Below are 21,149 nucleotides of genomic sequence, written 5' to 3'. Positions count from 1 at the left end.
TCCTCTGTGGACAAGCTTCCATGGACGGGAAGGTTACTCACCTTTATGCTCTCCTCGGCGGCATTTTCTATGCTTTGTTTAGTATCTGCCAAGTGATTTACATCCTTTTGGTTCTTCATCAAACTTTTTCCATGTTCTGAAGCACTGCCTATAAAATCGTCAGCCACACGGACATCCTTAGGAAATGGAACCGCACCAAGCAGAAGGAATTAATCAACTTCATCCCACTATTTAAACTCCGCTTGAATCTTGTTCTGAAACACATTATACAGAAGAGTCGAGTAAAAGAGGATCCGAGCCCCCACCCCGACCAAAGCCATCTTGGCATCAACCTTAACAACCTTTACCAAATTGTACGAAAATTACACCAAACAAAAGCAGAGAAAATGGATTCTCTACAGCAGCATATGATATTGGAAGGCTTTTAGTGATTCTCCTTCAAGAACTGGCAATATTGCTGCGATTCTCGGTGTCTTCAGGATCAAGATTGAGGAAGAAACGGTCATGTGGAAAACAACCTCAGCTTCTTGACGGGCATTAAGTATTTGAGCCTTGTTTCGAAGGTCAGCAGATACATATCCATCACGGCCAGATTGCAGAGCTTCAACATTTTAACAGGTTGAGATCAGAATTGCTGCAAATTAAGGATGTTATTGAGTCTTGATTGGCACATGATTCTGGACATTTTCATAGCAGTGGAGGAATCTGGATTTGGGAGTACTGCAAGCCCCCCAAATGGAAGGGCTCATCACACCTTGAACCAGCTCTTCTCTTATTATTATAGCCCGAGTAGTCCTCTCTCTCAAAAACAACATACTCAAATAGCACTAGAGAGTTTTGAGAAGCAAGTTCCTCAAGATTCCGGTGATGGCGGAGGCGTTTCGCCGCCGGCGTCGTTCGAGGACAGCTTTGCTTGCTTTGCAGCTGCCCGGGCGAATTCCAGTGAGTTTGGCAATGATTTCCATGTCAAGGACCACAAAGCCATGGTCGGAGGTTGCAGAAGGAGTATCCATTGAGTGTAATTCACTTTGTAGATGAAATTGGCAATGACAATCTCCACACGCCAATACTCTCTTTTTCACACATAAGGGGCAACCTCCCATGATCAAATACCAAAAACGGATGGGGGTTGCAAAACAGAGCACAGAGCAGGAACAAAAAGGGGCTCATGAAAGCTGCGTTTCATATTTCAATTAACGAGCTCATGACGCAAAGGTGGATAAAAAAAATGGGTTTCAAATAGTTTGCAAAGAGAAGTTAAAACAAAATGACCAACAACTCATAAAACAGAGTCCAGATGACAAGTTAGAAACCAAACGCAGGATGAGGGTGAGCGAACACAAATATTGAGAGAACATAGGTAGGAGTTTAACCTGCTTGCATTCATATGTCAAGAATCATAATAACCAGTAAACATAATAAAATGCCATGAACACAAAAGAATCCTCAGATTACAAGAATAATACCTGTATCACCCTCTTCCAAGGCTATTCCTCTGTGTCTTTCTTCAAACAGCTTTCATGAACTCTCTCTAAATAGCTGAAGATATCTTTCATCTGCTCATTTACTTTCCTAAAGGTCTCTGCTCCCTCTATGGCTCCTTCCTTACCCTCAAAACTTTTTCCTCTCACAAAAATAACCCTCAGCAAAACTTGCCTCCAGCATCTTCTTTCATCTCTTCCCCTCAAAATTGCCCCTCAAACTCAATGAACACCCTCAAAAACATCTTTGTAAAGCAACAACCACAAATGCCATTTCCTTTGCTCCCGTTTTCTCTCTACTCTCCCTGTTTTTCCTCTCCTTGGCTCCCCTTTCTTCTAAGCTCTAGGAATCTTCTCTATCTCCCCCCCCCAAAGCTCTCTGCTACTACTCACCTCCGATATCTCCAGGCAGCACCACCTCCTCAAAAGTAGCCTACCATCACCCCAAAATATCCCTCAACTAACACGTCCAAAAAGCACCTACCCTCCTGCAGCTCCAAACGCTCCTCCATAACGGCCATGAAGATATTAGAATATCCTCTTGCCACGTGTCAAACTCTGATTTCTTACCTAAAAGATCACTCCTCTCATGTCACCCTCTCATACCAGCTGCCAAAAGTTCCTCAAAGTGGTGAAAATATGCCCTCAAAATACCCTAAAAATTTATAGACCAAAACGAGGGTCTACAATAGGTGCAACATATTTTCATGTTCAAAGGAGGTCACTAGGCATATTCCCCTACTACCAATGTTGTAGCAGCTTTAGATCTTTAAGGGAATTCTTGCTTTTGAGATCTATTTGACCCAAAGGAATTATGGAGGAATTGCATGATCTTCACATAGTCTTCTTCCCCAAAATTCACCCTCTCTCTCTACGAACCATACCCAAATCCTCTCTCTGAATTTATTTTATTGGATAATAGACCCAAGTTATAGCCACATACACATTTTAAAGAGATCTGACATGACAACTTCAATTGACCACGTATGAAACCCAAATTTTACAAACATCTAATATGGAAATTTGAAGGATATATTTGTCTCTTGATATTTTATATTCTCCCTCTCAATTATGCAACTTATATGGCCCAAAGGTTAATTTTTCATTGCAAATGAGTGTGTGGGTTCTTCAAAAGCATTTGAAATCCTTTAAGATAGGTAGCCTTGTACACTCATGCAGATAGCACATTTGTCTTGTACACTTAGTGTAAATGCCTTGTACAGTGGTAGAAATTCCACATAGATGCAATTGAACTAATGCATATGGGTGGATAAACAATGTTTCCATTCTCATGGATTAGGGAAAAAGAGGAAAAAGTTAACCCTAATTTTGGTTCATATTCATGATTCGTGGAGGAGCTAATAGAATGAATGAACAAGGTGGACATCAAATAAAATGCATGCAATGAGTGTGTGGTCAAACAATGTGTGTGAGAAATGTCCCCCATGATTGGAAAAAGTAAATGAGTAAGTTCTTCAAAATCATTTGAAATTCCTTAAGATAGACACCCTTGTATATCCCTGTACAGTTAGTACATTTGTCTTGTACACTTTGTGTAAATGTCTTGTACAATGGCAGAAATTTGACATAGCTACAACTGAATGAGTGCATATGGGTGGGTTAACCACATTCCAATGTCATGGTTGAGCAAAAATGGGGAAAATGAAACCCAATTTAGGTTTTTATTCATCATTAGTGCGGTAGCTCATCCAATGAATGTGTACGAAGGGAAATGAAGAATGTCTATGAGGAATGTCCCCCATTCTTAGAAAAGGGAAATGAGTAAGCCAATTTTTCAAAAGGATTTGAAATCCTTCAACATAAGTACCCTTGTACACCCTTGTACAGTAAGCACATTTGTCTTGTACACTTAGTGTAAATGCCTTGTATAGTAGCAAAAATTTGACATAGCTACAATTGAACGCGTGCATATGGGTGGTTTAAACCTTTTTCCAATGTGATGCCTAAGGGAAAAAAGGGAAATGAAACCCAATATAGGTTCTTATTCATCATTAGTATGGTAGGTCATCCAATGAACATGTATGAAGTAATAAAATTGAATGAGATGAGTGCGTGATCAAGAAATGTGTGTGAGAAATGTCTCTTATTCTTACAAAATAGAAATGATTTTAAAAGGATTTGAAATCCTTTAACATAGGTACCTTTGTACACCCATGTATAGTTAGCACATTTACTTTGTACACTTGTTGTAAATGTCTTATACAAAGGAAGAAATTCTATACAACTACTACTAAATGTCTGCTCATACATATGTTAACCATGTTTGCAATGTTTTGGTTCATAAAATAAGGAAAAATTGAAGTATCAATTTGTTCCCCAACTACTAGTCATCATATTATTAATCTTCTACTCAAACATAAAGGAGTTTCAATCATACAATTAATGGGGTTGTGCTTTGGATCATAACAGAATAATTTTCACAAATATGAATGTCACAATTCATCCCTAAACCTAATAAAAACACACTCAATCCTCCACAAACCTAGGTTTGAATTACGGAAAATATATTTACCCCACAATTCTACTCCAAAAGGGCATATACCCTATTTAACATATTTTCATCTTTACGGGAGGTTGTTGGGCCAATACCATCGTGATGATCACAGTTCTAGCCACTTTAGATCTTCATAAGAGTTCTTCATTTTCTCTGTTTCATGTGGTGGACCAACCTCACAATCATGACAACCATCTTCTCTGCTTTCAAGATTTGTTTGATCCAAATGATAGCTATTCGGGAAGAATTGCATCATCATCAGAGAATTTTCTTCCCTAAAGCTCACCATCTCTCTCCGTGAACCATACCAATTTCTTCTCTCTCGATGATAAACCCAACAAGCAGGATTCTAAAGTCAGATTTTTAAGACAAGGGACATGACATTTTTAGTTTACCACATATGAAACTCATTAATTTTTAGTTTACCCCATTATGAAACTTATGTGGACTTAAAGGTTAATTTTGGCCCAGCTGGTCCAAAACACAATTTTAAATTGAATTGAATTTTGTGAATTCGCCAGCGTCCGCGGCTCTGCCTTCGTGTCTGTGTCTGCAGAGCCATCATGAGAAGGGGCAGAAGAGGAAGAAAACAGGGCCGCCCTGTTCAAGCAGACGATAATTGGAGGCTCAAATCCTCTCTTCACAATCAGAGCCAACCCGACACCACTTCTCATGAAAATCTCCAATCCCCTCAACCCACACACGATTCCGATTTTCATCCCAAATCTCAAAGTCGCCCAAACTCCAAATGGGTATCGCGGAATCAGCGTGCCCATGTCGCCAAAACCACGTTTGTTAAGAAATCCGAAGTGGGTTCCGGCAGTGAGGTGAACGAACAAAAACAAGAAGAAGATGAACAAAAACAAGGGGAAGAAGAAGAGGGAGAAGGTCCTAGAAACGAGCAGACTGATTTGAATGAAGAGGTGGTTGAGGCTTCTGACTTTACCCATGATGTTGATGATGTTGGAAGTAGATTAGAGAAGTTAGTCGTGGGAGTGGAAGAGCCAGAATTGTCGGAGGATCGGCTAAGAATCAATGCCCAGTTGCAGGAGGACGAGGTATATCTATGAATTTGAGGCACCAATTATTGACTCCTGATTTGTCTGAGCATAGTGTATCTGTTCGATGAATATATTGGCTTGCACTGCTTTTTCCTGGTTTTTGAAAAGTAAATAAGAGGTTTACACAAATTGTACTAGCTTAAGTATATCTCCTTACCTGATAACAATCTCTTGTGTTACTCTTCGATTGATTATTGCTCACTACCTAGTAATGGAAGCTATGCATTAGCTCTCTACATTAATCGAAGCTCGCGGGTTTCTGTTTTGCTCCATAGTGCTAATGGATTGCATGATAAAATGTGATACGTAATTGTATCTTACCATATATAGCCATGCCTGATGCTATATAGACAATAGACTAAGACAGAGGAGCATATTAGACTATTGTTAACAGTTTTTTGAAAATTGAAAACTCGAATTTTTCTTACATAAGAGTTATTTAATTGTTTAAAAGGTAGATCAAAAGTGGATGATGAAAAAGAGTAATAAGAGAGAATGAATCCTTGAGAGGACATCATACACATGTTGCTAAAACATGCATGTAAAATTAAAGCTGAAGTTTAATTAGTTGGAACAAGGAGAAATCATATAATGTTGTCAAAGACACCTATGGAAAATTAAAGCTCAAGTTCATTTGCTTTTCCAACTAACATTGGAGTGATACTGTTTGAAAAGTATATGTTATGAGTTATTGAACTTTGGGATGATAGTGAAGGAAGAGTGACAACTTTATGTTAAGTTTTGCTTTTTTCAATTTCTTTCCCTTCGAAGAGGGATGATAATGAACTTAAAATATATGTTGACAATTCATAAGTTAAAAGTTTTGAAAGCTATTTTGCAGATTTTATAATAAATTTATGCACTATGGTGTCATGGTGTGTCATTTTGATTTCGTTGAAACATTAATATTCAATGCTTAAATATGTATGATTTTGGTGAAGGCTTGTATTTACTTCTTTTAAGCTTGAAGTTTTTCTTGAAAATGGTTGTACATTGCTCTCAGGTTCATTCTTACAACATTAGTGTGTTTTGTTTGTGTAAACATGATTTCCTATTTCTTGTAAAAAGAACTTGTGGTGTATGCTATGATGATACACAATACCAAAAATAGGAAAACCATGCATGATATGGTTTGCAAGTTGACTGGTATCATTTGTTGAGTTCTTGGAAGGGGAAGTGGTCATAATATGGACATCAAATTGTAAGAAGAAACAGTCTAGAATTTTGGCATGATCATAAAAGAAGTTAGTAAGCAAAATTTGGGAGGGACAGGCAGATAATTAATTTCTCTTGATAAAAAGTTGAAACAGGGCTACTGCTGAAAACTATCAGAGGCACCACTGATGACATGGTTCATGTTGCTGATACTTCTAGATCAAGGGGAAGACTAGGAAGAACATAGGTTGAGTTTTCAGAATGGAGATGTTGGCATATGATCTGATTCATAGTTTGGCATGGAATGGCAAATCAGGATTCATGTAGTAAAGTTGAGAGTTGAGCCTAGCTAAAAAAAGAAGGGGGTGGGGGTGTTTAGGTTGTTGGAAACTTGGGAATACAGACAAGAAGGGCCTTAACTAGATAGCATCCTGTTTTTTGTTATATGATTAAAGTTAGTTCATTGTGTTGTTCAGCTAAATTATATGTTTATAAGAACATATTAAATGAAAAGAAAAATATGATGTTGAATTGCAACATTGGCAGAGATGCATTAGATTTCAACAAAGTGACTGGATGACCTCAATAAAATTGTTGGGAATGCATCAAATCCCCCATGAAGCTGTTGGGATTACAGAAAATGGAGCTATCAAATTGAGTTTTAGAGACCCATGGGCCAGGCAGTCCATTGAACTCTTAAAGGCAGCCTCCTTGTGTGTAAAGTAGGTAGATTTCCAATATAGCAACAGAATGTTGGAGACTACAACTTTGAATTCCTTTGAGGCAAATGTTTAAGAGTGTTGCTATGAAGTGCATACTGTCTCATAAATTATCCAGATATTTTCTCCATTTTTTTAAAAATCATAAATTATCCAGGTATTTTCTCCATTTTTAAAAAATCATAAATTATCCAGGTATTTTCTCCAGTTTTGAAAATTTTTGGCATTCCTCTCCAACCAGATCAACTATATGGTAACAAGGATGGTTCTATTTCATGGTGCGATCCCTCTATGATGACACTTCTGAAATCCCCATAATGAGATCACTGGCAGGTCTGCAATACCTCTCTGTGTTACCCATGCAACCTCAGCTAAAGAAAGCAATCTGCCAAATCTTCAAAGGAGCAATGCAAAGGTGATCATTAGCCTCACCCTTCCTCAAACATAGAAAACAGAAATTTGGGCCTATAGGGTAATGTGGCCTCCTCAGCCGAAGATGTCACTGGCATTAACCTTCTTATTTGCCGCCAACCAAGCAGAAACTCTTGACTTTTGTGTTCTTTGAATTCTGATGAAATTGGTTTGAGGTTACAAAACCTATGAATGGGCTTTCAATGGAGCAAAAAAGAGGGGTTTGGAGGAGAAAAGACCATTAGGGTCCAAATGCCTCTCATCTGCAATCTAAGGTTTAAGAAACACATTCTGCAGGTGCACTTAAAGGGAGGGTGGCTATACAAACTTCTTGGTCCCTTATACAAAACCATGGTTCTAGGAAGAAGGGTTTTAAAAAATGGAGAAGAAATTTGCATAGGGGATGCTTTCATTCTTGAAATGAGGTATAGGCAAAGATAAAGTTGCCATATAGGTTGAGCCCCACCAAATGTCTTCCTGGATGGAACCTTGACTATTGATGAAACAAATGTGATGGGCACAGACATGATAAACCTCAGTGATAGCTTTCCTAGGGCATCTATGCATCACCCTACCCCAAATCCCACCAATTATTCTGCAAATCTTTAATGTTAATGACAACCTACTGCCATGGGTACTTGAGCTTCCTAGGGAACCGCCATAACCACTTGCTAATAAAAGCTGTATTCCTAAAAAAATATCCCATTTACGGTAAGTTCTTCCTCTAATTCACACCTAGAAGCTCAACTCCATCCACTTAGATGGTCTCTCTCCCCTCTTTGGAACCAAACTATAGAAAGCACCTTCCAATTTTCTCAATTCTAGACATCACATCCAATATAATTTTAAAGAGTGGCCAGGTAGTGGGTTTGGCATGCTCTAGTCAAATTTGAATCAAAGTGATCCTCGAGGCTAGATAGAAATAGGCTTTTTTGCATGCATCCAATCTCCTAAACAGTTCCTCTAGTACACGATCCCAAAAAAAATGAGTGGCCCTAGGGTTTCTTGTTTGCAAGAGAATGAGGTAGAACATCAGCCACACACCAGCCCACCAACCCACCTAGAAAGTTGTTAGAAGAATTGGGATGGCTTGTTGACCATGTATCATCGTTTCCCTAGTATTGTATAGTTGTACAAAATTATGTAGATCCTAAAGTTTTGATAGGATTAATTTGTTTCATTGTTTAGATTCTTTGTTTCCTTGCTTAGATTCTAGAGTTAGAACTTTTGTTCAATACATAACCTTGTACCATTACCTTAGAATGAAGAGAAAGAATTATTTTCTCTCTAACTTTAGCATGGTATTAGAGCCCATCTAAGGTTTCTGAGATTTTTTTTTTTTTTTCCAAGTATTTTTCTAGTGGCCTTCGTTGCCATCATATCTCACACTGGTCGCCTTTCTATCACTTTTAGCATTACATGTGAGGATTCTTTTTAACTTTATTTCACATTATCGTTGGAATCCATCTTTTTTTTTTTTTTTTTTTTTTTTGCTCATGCTTGAATATTTAAACCTGTTACTCAAATCAATGTCTTCCTCCAACGAGGCTTCTATCCACAATGAAGATTCAACCCTTCAAATCACCACCTCCAAGTTGGATGGGCGAAACTTCATAGCGTGATCACAATTAGCAAAAATATCCTTGAAGAGCAAGGGAAAGATTAAGTATGTGATGAGGACTGCAAAACCACTAGCAGAGGATGACTTGAAATATGAAGTTTGGGATGTAGAGAACTCCATGGTTCTAGTTGCTTCACTCAATGCTATCAGAAATCAGTAAGACTTACCTGCACCTATCTACTGCTAAAGACATTTGGGAAGCAGTGTCAAATATCTACTCCAAGGTAGGTGTTTCTTCTCAGATAGTTGAGTTGAAATGACAAATTATTAACACCAAGCAAGGGTCCTCAAGTATTATGACAATACTCTGAAAGGATTGTTGCTTGAACTAAATTTATATGAGAACCTAGAGATGAAATCAGCCACTAACACAGAAATTGAAAGAAATTATGGAAAGGGAGAAAGTATTCGAGTTTTTTGTGGGTCTTAAATCTTAATCCAGAGTTTGATCAAATGAATGGTCAAATATCAGACAGAGAACCATTTCCATCTCTAGATGAAGCATTTGCCCATGTTTGAGGGAAAGAGAGTCATAAGGAGCTAATGGTTGGAAATCCTAGAAATCCTATACCTAATAATTCAGATTTGGCAATCTCAAAACCCCTTTTCTATCATTGAAAATTATAAGGGAGAAGGCAAAAGAATGGTGGACGAGGATGATTTTTGTTGTCCCTCTATTCTTTTGGTGGGGTCTTTAGGTGTCCGTTGTATACTTCCTATGTACTTTATGACACTCAGTTGGCATTTCTTTTTTATAATATTGTCTTGCTTACCCATCAAAAGGAAAGAGAGAGAGGGAGAGAGAGAGAGAGAGAGAGAGAGAGAGAATGGTGGACAAGGATAAATTATGGTGTGATTATTGCCATAATCAAGACATACTAGGAAGATATGCTAGAAATTTCATGGGAAACCTCAAATTTTGGAGGGAGTTGGCAGCAAAGGAGGACACCATGTAGCAAAGTCTGGGGAAGCACACAAAACAACAGATATAGAAGATTCTCAGGAGGCCACAGTGTTCAGCCAAAGAGACATTGAGAAGCTAAGGAAGCTATTAAACCAGTCTGAGGACTCAGTTTATCCATAGATTAAACAGGTAATAGTTATGCTTCAGTTACCTCCAAAAATTACTACTCGATACGTGGATCATTGATTCACATGCTTCATCATATGACTAGCTCCTCAAAGGATCAAAGTGGCTGGTGGATCTTTTTCTCCCATTGCTGGAAAAGGCACTGTCTGGATATCATCAATTTTGTGTCTAAAATTTGTTCGTCATTTTCCAAATCTATCTTATAATTGTTGTCTATAGGAAAACTCTATAAAGACTTAAATTTCAAGGCTGAGCTAGGGAAGATGATTGGGCATGATGAGTTAAAAGATGAGCTCTAGTACTTGGAAGCAAATTTGGTGAATAAAAGTCTAGGGTCTCAAGGCATGGTTTGTACAACCTATCAAGAGAGGAAAGATCAAGTTTCTCTATATCATAGACGTTTAGGACATCCTCCATTTTCTTTGTTGAAAAAGTTGTTTCCTTGTTTGAAAACAATAATGTGGAAATTTTCCATTGTGAAATTTGTGAGTTTATTAAACATCATCGTGTATCTTTTCCTTTGAAAAATCCAAAAATTTTATCTCCATTTAGTTTGAAACATTCCAACGTTTTGGGTCCCTCGCATGTTACTGATACTTTTGGTTCTCAATGGTTTGTCACTTTTATGGATGATTGTACTCAAACTACCTGGGCGTACCTAATGAAATCTAAGTCTGAGGTTTCATTCATTTTTTCCCTACCTTCCACAAATTCATTAGCACTTGATTTGGGTTAAAAATACACACACTCAAATCAAACAATGGCAAAAAATACTTCTATCAAGACCTCATCACTTATCTTCAAAAAGAGGGTATGTTCATCATTCATCTTGTGTTGGCATACCTCAACAAAATGAGCTTACAACAAGGAAAAACTGACATCTTGTTGTTGCTAGGTCACTTCTTTTCCAAATGGAAGTCCTAAACATTTATTGGGGGAAATGTTATTCTTATAGCTGCATATTTTACCAACTGAATGTCATCTCATGTTCTTGACTGCTAGTCTCCCTTCAGTAAACTCTCAACTTTGTTTCCTAATTTCCAAGGGTTCAGGTCTCTACCTCCAAAAATGTTTGGGTGTATTTGTTATGTGCACATTCATGGTCACTTATAGGGGAAATTTGACCTTAAAGCTATCAAGTGTTTTGTTTTTAAGCTATTCATCCACTCAAAAGGGATAAAAATGTTTTCATCCTCCAACCAAAAACAAAATGTCTCCATGGATGTTACCTTTGTGGAAAATCAAGCATACTTTGGGGACACCCATCTTCATGGGGAGAGAGCAAACTAGGAGAAGATAGGTGGTGAGAGTCTAATCAGCCTTTACCTATACCAAATGTGGTATATAATCCCATGTCAAGTGCTATTTCTGGTCTCAGTACCCATTTTGATACAAATTCTGATCTTGGTTCCAATTTTGGTACAATTTTTGGTCCTAATGAGTCATTGAGTTATGATTCTCATAGTCAAAACCAGTCCATTAAATCGAATGAGATTTTAAGGATTGTAAAGTCTCAAGAGACTAAGAATGAGTGACCTGAAACTCTTATCTGCAATGCGTATTCCAGGAGGAAAAAATCCACAATAACCTCACATGTTTCAATCTTTGTACTTGTGACACAGGTAATGAAAATGAAAATCTGGCTTTTGATATTAATGATGATTTGAAGTTGCTTATTACCATTAGGAAAGAAGTTAAGTTTGACAACCATCACTCTATCTCTCAACTTGTTTCCTTTCAACATCTTTTAAAAGAGAAAGATTTAACCATTCATCCCTGGGGTCAGGGGATGAGTAAGAACTGCAAAAACAAAACAGGCTTTTTCCCTAACCTAAGGCTCTGATACTAGTTGAAATATCTTGATTGCTCCATGAACAAGAAACCCTGCAAAACAAAGGTGAGGACACCTTAGAAAGGTTTTAACATGCTTTTTCCCTTACCTAGGGCTCTAATACCAACTGTTGGAACATCTTGATCTTTCCATCAAGAGGAAAACCTGATCCAATTCCTCTACTGAACCACAAACCTTTTCTCACAAAGGCATAATCCATGAGGCCTTATTCCACATATGCCTTTCCGAAGTCCACCTTTTGCACAATCAATGCATTCTTTGATGGTCTGCTATCATTCAAAGTCTCATGGACAATTAGTGCTACATTGAGGATTTGCCTCCCATCCATAAGGCACCCAAGCCCAGAGAAATGGTTTCATGCAGCATTGTTCTAAGACGTTTCCGTAATAACTTCAGAAGGACTTTACAAAGGTGTGTTACTCGACTAATGGGTTGAAAATCCTTAATTTCCCCAAACACTCCCTACTTTGGGACTAGAGTGATCAAAGCAAAGTTAGTACACATGTTAAGTATTTCATTGTAGTAAACTTCCTCACAAACCTGGAGTAAGTCCTCCTTTAAGAGCTGGCTGACAATCTTGACAAAATACCATGGAAATCCTTCTGTGAGCTAGGGGCCTTATCCCATTCCTTTGAAGCATGGTGTCCCTATCTCAGACTGTCTTCACTGGAAATACTTTCAGGTTGATGTAGTTTTGTTGATTATGCATGTAAACTATGACATAGATTACATTCCACTAATATGGACTAAATAGTATTTTTCGGTCATCTGTTAGTTATCTTTTGAGTAATTTCTATTTCAATTGCATGGGAGTTGAAATAAAAAAAATGGAACTGAAATTTTGAATATTTATTTCTATAATTTTTTTCTAGTTACTGAAAATGTTCTGTGAGAAATTGCTTGAAAACATAAGCAATGTGGAATATTTCAAAATTTCCTTGAAATTTTAAAACCTTCTCTACAAGATGGATAAAAAATTATGATTGCTTCCCCTTCTATCCCTTCTGATCTCCAAGTTGTGTTTTGTAGTTACTTGCTATGCAGTCCATATATGGTGACAATGTCTTTATCCTTGATAGACAGCAAGGACTGCAATCTTTTCAGGTATTGCTATCACCAAAAAATCTCATATCATATCTGTCAAGAGGTAAACATTTGAACACCTGTCTATCATTTTGCAGATCCATGTACATATTGAAGCCCTGGGTGAACTTACTGTAACTGCAAAGCTAAATTCATCAAGTGGCCGTACAACTGAAAGTGATGGTTCAGATGATTTCTCTTACTCTTTCAATGTTCAGTATCTCCCACCAATTGTGTTGACATGTTTGCTACCCAAAGCATACCCTAGTCATCTCCCTCCTTATTTTACCATTTCTGTTCAGTGGTTGGATTCCATTAGTGTTTCCAAACTCTGCTCTATGCTGGATTCATTGTGGAAGGAACAACCACGACAGGAAGTTTTATACCAGTGGGTGGAATGGCTACATAGTTCGTGTCTTTCTTATCTTGGATTTGATAAAGAAATAGTTCTTGGTCCTTATAACATGGGAAATTCTGAAGATAGGCGTGCGATTTCAGGAAGTGTTTCCCTAGATGTTGATATTCCTTCAATGAAGAGTTACAATGATGAGAAACGCCATGAGAATTTTTCCAAAAACTTTCATGAATGCTGCATCTGTTTCACTGAATATGCAGGTATTTTTTAACCTTTGCTAGGCATCATGATTTCTACTTAAAGAAAAGTTTTGGAAAAATTGTAACTTTGGTTTATGTGCCTGTATCTGCGATCATCTTCTGGCTATGTTTGATACTCTGAATAGAAAATGGGAATGGGAAATCAATTCCAGTTTTTATCCATTAATGTGTTTGGATTGTTTTTCAGAATGAAAATGGGAAGAAAAAATTAGTTGTTATGGAAACCAAATCTTAGTCTCACATTGTGATTCCTCTCTTCTACATGGTATTATGATCCATCTAAATTCCCATCACAATTCTCATCCTATTCTTATTCCTATTCCTACAAACCAAACACACCTACAGGGTTTTTATACATAGTAAAGTATTTCTAACCAACCTAAGTTCATTTTTTTTTGTATTTTTTATATGTTTTGAGTTTTTCCTTGTTAGGACTTGAACTTGGAACCTCTCGCATCCAGATTATTGAAAGATTCATTTTGCCTCTGGTCTAGATATTAAATACTAATCTAAGAATTATTCAGTCTTTCCAAATGCTTGGTAGTTCTGAATACAGGGGAGACAAATCATACTGACACCACAACTGTAGACAGAGTCTGTAATTTTGTCAAAAACTCAAGCCAGTTTTCAGCTCTTTACAGAAGTTTTATAAATTATCTGAAGTAGTTTGTGAAAATAGTTCTTTTCTGAACTTCAGTAGCTTAGACAGGCCTCCTTTTGCCTCACTCTTTTGAGGGAAGTGAAAATTGAACCACTCTATGACACATGTCCAATCTTACAAGTAATCCACCTTTGACACGCTTTTATTAGTTGTTAGAAAATTAGGTCCATGTCTCTCCTCAACTGTGATTAGTTTCATATCTCCTGCTGGACTTTACTCTATTGCCATTTTTTATCATATAGTTATATTGCTCTTCCATCAAGTTTGCATTTCCTTTGTGCCATCTTACTGATAAAGGGCTACATACCCATTACTATGCTGAACTGTAATTTTGACAGCATTTTAAAAATAAAATAAAAACTTATACTAGCATTCCTATCTATGAACCCCTGAAACACCAAACAAAATGATTTCAAATAATGGCTTCAATTGTTTTCATACTAAGATATGGTATGTTTCATATGTAAACAATATGTATTGCATTATAGATTACATTTTGAATACTAATTACCTTGTATTATTTGATGCATTACCAAACACTATTCAGATAATACATATGATAGTGTACAATTTGACTTATTTTTTTTATTTCTTTTAGTTCTTTAAGGTTAATTTTTCATGTTATTTTAAATTTATGTAAATGTTCTAAAGGTGGTTGTGTTTTTTTTTTTTTGGTGTGTGTGTATGTGTATGTGTGTGGTGGGTGGATGGGTGGGGATGGTTGTGCATGAAGGTGCATTGTGTCTTATGCAAGAAAAAGGTATACTGTTGGTCTTAGTCTTGGACACCATCTTTGAATGTTCTCTACACTAACAATTTTAAATATCTAAAACAAGAAAGGAAATTCTCATTCAGGGTCAAATTCTCCATATCACGGACACAGGACATGGACTGTAATAAATTTAACTTATAGAACACAAGCAGATAGTTGTACTCGTTTGGAGTTTTTTTTTTCAATCAAGTAATGAAAAACCTTATGAATTTGAAAACATGACGTCTCTTTAATGCTTAGTTTTTCATGAAAAGGCATATTTGTCGTCAATTTCCAAATATTGTTTATACCTCATGCAATCATTTTTTTTTTTTTTTTTTAAACTCGTGTAGAAGTTTGAGTGTATCTTCTGATACTTGAGAAAACCATCTATATGTATATGTATCTTCTGAAGGGAATGCTTCACCTTTTTAGAGAAAGAAAGCATTACAAGAACAACTGAAAATATCAACAGTAGAAAATTGTTAAAAATGATAACAGTCATTCACTTGGGAAATACAATAATAAGCAAAAAAGACATTTGATATAGGCAATATACATGAACGTCACTCATGTCTAACCATATATTTTTTTGATAGGCAAAAAGAGGACTTGATAAAGTGCCTAAAAGATGGCAAAACAAGTACACACGAAGTATACAAACAAAGCCCAATAAAGGCAAAGATGTAAAAGTAAAAAAAAAAAGCCCTTCTCCTTACCTGACATTCAACCAATCTATAAAATCTAACAAAGACAGCGTGTGATCCTCTACATACACCCTAGCCCAATTCACAAAAGTATAAATGAAATTAGATTTACTAGCTTGGTTGGGGTGCTTAATGTCATTGAAAGCTCTTCTATTCCTTTCCTTCCAAATGGTCCCCAACTAGCACAAAGGAGCACCCCTCCATGCTTTCTTCTGCTTTTTACCCACGAAAGAGTTGTGCCAACCTAACAGATTCCCTCTAACCGAGGAATGCAAAACCCACTATGCACCAAAAAGGGAGTAAATCAAGTTCCACAATATACTTGCCTTGGCGCAAAACAGGAGTAAGTGATTTGTAGTCTCCCCTTTTTTGCACAAATAATACCTAGTCAAGATCTTCCAACCCCTCCTTTTGAGCTAATCAAGAGTAAGAAGTTTGCTCCAAGATGCTTCCCAGGCAAAAAAACCCAACCTTATATGATGTATCCTGAAAGATTCAGGTGGTTGGAGTTTGGAGCTTTTTTGAATCAAGTCGAGTTCCTATGTTATCCTACAGGTCACTTGAAAGGAAGAAAATCGCTACATTTGCTAGCACTTGGAAACTTCTGCACTTGTGCTGGAAGAGCAGATTAATTGTCAACTTGCTTTTTGGTTTCAGATGTTACGAAACTTTAGGAGTTCTTGACTCAGATCTTCATAAGAGAAACAATTTTTTTGCTTTTCTTTAAGTTGTGTAGGTTTTTATATTCCTATCTGATAACATAAAACTTAATACTATTGTTCATTTTTTTTAATCGAGAAACTTAGAGCAAAAAAAATAAAATTATATTCAATATTGTTTTATAACAAAGTAAATCTATAATGCCTACCATCTTCAGTTACAGGTTTGCACCTCTAGATCCTACATTTAAGGATTTTCAGTTGCAGTTTGTTCCTGGAAAATTATCTACTCATGAGCTGTTTTTAAAAAAACTATATGGATTTGAAGTTGTAATGTTTTCAAACTTAGCATGATTATGATTCATGAAATTATTTCTATTATTTTTTCTCCAATAATGATCGCTTCTGCTTATTTAACCATATTTGCACTGATATTTCAGACTTCATATCTTTATGTAGACCCTTAGAATTTATAACCACTTAAAAGACTGATAATTATATTATTTTTCTCTCTATTTAATTGGCCTGACCAGGTACTGAATTCGTCAAATTGCCATGCCAGCATTTCTTCTGCTGGAAATGCATGAAAACTTATTCTGAGATGCATGTAAAGGAAGGCACCGGAAGCCAGCTTCTTTGTCCAGAAACAAAATGCAGGGCCATGGTTCCACCTGTTTTGTTGAAACGATTGCTTGGTGATGAAGAATTTGAACATTGGGAGTCCTTAATGCTGCAGAAAACACTTGAGTCAATGTCTGATATGACCTATTGCCCGAGATGTGAAACAATCTGCATAGAGGATGAAGACCAGCATGCACAATGCTCAAAGTGCTTCTTTAGCTTCTGTACACTTTGCCGGGACCGACGCCATGTGGGATTAGAATGCATGACTCCAGAAGTGAAGCTTCATATCTTGCAGGTAAACATTGCTGGTTAATGGTCATCCTTGAGATTTCTGCAGTTTGGTGATTTTGTATGCATGTGATGAGGCAGACCTATCATTTCACCAAAAGCAGGACATCTTAGAAAATAATAAACTACAGTAACGGTCTTGATCTAAAGTTGTACATTGTGGAAGGATGTCTTGTTCTTCTTAATCTTTTTAATTAATGGAAAAGATCTATTGGGTTTCTGATCCAAAAAACAACAACAACAATAATAATAATAATAATAAAATAAAAAATAAACTACAGTCTACAGTAGCAAACCATATGTAATGTAACCTTATAATAACCCTAACACTCAACTTTACAATAACATCCTCACTGATCATCTTTATTGTGGAAGGAAGTCCCGTCATTCAACTGCTTTAAGTTTGAAATGACCCTAACACTCAAATTACAATAATATCCTCACTGATCATCTTTATTGTGGAAGGAAGTCTCGTCATTCAACTGCTTTAAGTTAGAAATGACCCTAACACTCAAATTACAATAATATCCTCACTTATCATCCTTATTGTGGAAGGAAGTCTCGTCATTCAACTGCTTTAAGTTAGAAATGACCCTAACACTCAAATTACAATAATATCCTCACTGATCATCTTTATTGTGGAAGGAAGTCTTGTCATTCAACTGCTTTCTGTTAGAAATGAGCCATAACCTTTGTATGAGGCTGTAGCATGCTGTGATTTGGAATCTAGTGAACTACAAAAAGGGGAAATGGAAGTAACAGACTGTTGCCTGATATTTATCTTCTTGACATAATAAGAGATGAGGATAAGTAATGCCTTCAAAGATTTGCATAATGGACTTTGCTAGTAGGTGCTTTGGAAGCCTACCAAAAGGGAAGATTCTTTGGCAGGTGGTAGAATGCTCCTGGCTCCCTATTCATCCCCTTTCCCTTTTCCTGCTGTTGCTGTTGCACCCCCTACCCCAAAACCCTACTTTAAATCTGGGAATTATAACTCTCTCTGCAGAGCACAATAATCAGTTGGAATGTGCAAATCTTTACTGATGATTACTGCTCCGTTATAATAATTAAATTCTGGCTTCTATAACATGTGGTCGTCCAAGCTCATCTTGCTTTTATTCTAAACTTGTCTTAAAATGTTTTTCACAGTGTGTCTTAATTGAGGGAACAATAATAAAATTTGTTCTTTTTGCTGTTTGAAACTCATATCTTTACATGGTCCTTTCAGTTGGAAATGGGAACTGACAGGACCTCTTTGCTATGTTAGTCTCAAGTTATTTGATGTTTTCCCTTGACATTAGTATATGGTATCTTCAAATTTGTTTTATCTCTGATGTTATTATTCTCTTTTTCTCCTGCGTAACTGACTCCCTGGTTCTTAATGGCTAGATCATCCAAGCATTTTGATTTTGAGGCTATAAGCAATTGCTTGTTCTTTTGTTAGCTTGAACTTTCAGATTACTTGGCTTGATTCATTCATGTTATATCCAGCTGTTGCCATGCCCTTTCAGAACCTTGCTCTTGTATATCATAAATTTTCATAGATAACCTGTGAAATTATAAGTTCTTAGAAACTTAGGTTTTTCCTTGCAGGGGCGCCAGCATTCATCTCAGCTGAAGGATGAACAAAGGAAAAAGGAGCGTGAAATGATCAATGAGCTTCTTAGTGTTAAGGAAATACTCCGTGATGCTAAGCAATGCCCATCTTGTAAGATGGCAATTTCCCGAACTGAAGGTTGCAACAAGATGGTCTGCAATAACTGTGGCCAGTATTTCTGCTATCGCTGTAACCAGGCTATTGATGGATATGAACATTTCAGGTTAGTTCTCCAATTTACACATTCAAGATCGACTCTTCATGCTTGTTTTGTGTCTGAATGAATGCCCATTTCTTATTTTATATAGAACTGATTAGTTTGTACTCATTGAAGGGATAGTGCATGTGAACTTTTCCCACAAGAAATGATTCAGAACTGGGAATGGGACTGGGAAGCACGGCTTAATCAACGCCAAGTTGTGGGTCAGATTCAGGCTGAACTCTTTGCTGATCGTGGTCACTCATGCCCCATATGTCGTCAAATCAATGTAAAGGTGAGTAGGACCTGTTGATAGCTTATATTTTGATGGGATTTATGTATGTCAAAAGTTGCTTCTATAAAGTCTGCACTAGAATTAGCTTGTATGTGGGATTTGTCAGATCTGGTATGGTTTTAAGTACTCGTGTCTGGCTCTTAAACAATTTGGTATATTGGTCCAATGTAGCAATATGTGAAAAAATACATTAAAATTCATTCCTAGAAACAAAGTTTTGAATTGAAGAATGAAAACCAATCCCACCTTATCAATCTAAGCAAAGAGAAGTAATTCATCTTTTAAGAACCAAGAGTCTATTCTGTTTAAGTTGATAAGGCTAAGAGAAAATTTGCTCTCTGCAAAAGGTAAGAAACAAAATTTCTATTGCCATGAGACATACACCTTATGCATAATTGCACAGTTGTTCCTGAATAGGAAGCCATATGTACAAGTATACATATACCTGATATTTTGACCACTGCAATTCAGACCCAGTTGGGTCTAAATAAAATATATTCTCAAGTCCCTCTTTATTGCTTTCTGGTTAAAATTGTGTAGGGTATAGATCTACCTAACATTGTCAAATATGTTAAACCAGGTTGTTCATACTGGACTGATTGGAATATACCATAATTATGACTTGAATAACTACTGGATCTATGGATATAAACACATTTTGAACATTCAGTCCATGAGCAGGACTAGTGAAGATAAAGTCTCTTTGCTCAAATGCATTATTCAGATCCATCTGATCGCGTCTACACAAAACTGATGGAGCTCTCTGTTTCCCTTACCCTTGGTGCTGTTACAGGTCGGCAATAACAACCACATATTTTGTTGGTCATGCCAGAGCCACTATTGTTACTTATGCAAAGAGATTGTGAGGCGCAGCTCTCAGCATTTTGGGCCCAAGGGTTGCAAACAACATACGGTGGGATAGCTGCATCGACAACTAGAGAAGCTATTCAAAAGGGAAAACCAATCCAGTTGATGATAACTACACCCTGGTAGCAGCTGACTGGAAAGATGTGTTGGAGCCATGGGGATATAGATTATGACTTGAAACTTACCAGAAGCAACATCCTCACTTGGCTGGCCATATACGCTTTCTTGGATTCCTCTTCTGGGTGATGATACATCCTGTTGCAAGTGTACTCTGCTCCATATTTTTATCTTTGCTTTGCTTTCTTTCTTTCTGCTTAATTCTTCTTCAGTAGTGGAGTGCACATTTCTCTTTACTTGGTTGGTTCCCAGTCAAATCTTAGCTACCAGAAATGATGTATATGTGAGCATTTGGTGAGCATGGCTTCCCATTGTCGTGATTGAATCGTGTTTAGCAGGAAAAGAATAAAAGGAAAAAGAAAGGGGAAAAAACCAGACTTGCCATTTAGAGAGAATTATACACTGGAATTGTACATTCAGTTAATAAATATGCCATTGAATGGATGATTGTTTCATTTACATTTGTGTTAAAATGTCACTGACCCAGAGGTAGAAAGGATGATTTCTTCATGAACTATATACTATCCCTTTTTGTTTTCGTTTGTTTTCTGCTGCACTTTGACTTAAAATCTGTGCTTTTATATCGAGTAAAGTGAGTATGGATCCCTTGGGGCTGTTTTGAGGAGGCTTATCATTTGCTTTACAAAAAAACGCATTTTGGAGGAATAAGCTTTATAATCACATATGGTTAACAACTTGGCTTGAATATTAGGTCACCTCAGCTCTTTTTGGAGTGGGGTTTGGCTACGGTATCAAACCGGTACCTACTGAAAAGTATGAT

General features: G+C 36.9%; 1 protein-coding gene across 1 annotated transcript; it reads left to right on the top strand.

Annotated features, from left to right (window-relative positions):
• The first annotated feature begins 4,496 nt into the window (after positions 1 to 4,496).
• Positions 4,497 to 20,827, top strand: LOC117904944 (E3 ubiquitin-protein ligase RNF14). Its single transcript, XM_034817777.1, has 7 exons — positions 4,497 to 5,054; positions 12,935 to 13,009; positions 13,087 to 13,603; positions 16,915 to 17,300; positions 18,887 to 19,113; positions 19,225 to 19,384; positions 20,178 to 20,827. Exons 1-7 carry the CDS (start codon positions 4,560 to 4,562, stop codon positions 20,304 to 20,306), a joined length of 1,989 nt encoding a protein of 662 aa, XP_034673668.1. The 5' UTR covers positions 4,497 to 4,559; the 3' UTR covers positions 20,307 to 20,827.
• The last annotated feature ends 322 nt before the right edge of the window (positions 20,828 to 21,149 follow it).

Source organism: Vitis riparia, chromosome 2 (genome assembly GCF_004353265.1).
Source record: "Vitis riparia cultivar Riparia Gloire de Montpellier isolate 1030 chromosome 2, EGFV_Vit.rip_1.0, whole genome shotgun sequence".
Lineage (NCBI taxonomy): Eukaryota > Viridiplantae > Streptophyta > Magnoliopsida > Vitales > Vitaceae > Vitis > Vitis riparia.
The sequence above is the reverse complement of the archived record's forward strand: the minus strand, read 5'-3'. Positions and strand labels throughout refer to the sequence as shown.

Bases quoted from the DNA above. Each gene is read 5' to 3' on its own strand.
- LOC117904944 (XM_034817777.1), top strand. From the start codon at position 4,560: ATGAGAAGGGGCAGAAGAGGAAGAAAACAGGGCCGCCCTGTTCAAGCA. The intron at 13,010-13,086 runs GTATTGCTATCA...ATCATTTTGCAG, and splicing joins AAGGACTGCAATCTTTTCAG to ATCCATGTACATATTGAAGC. The intron at 13,604-16,914 runs GTATTTTTTAAC...TGGCCTGACCAG, and splicing joins CTGTTTCACTGAATATGCAG to GTACTGAATTCGTCAAATTG.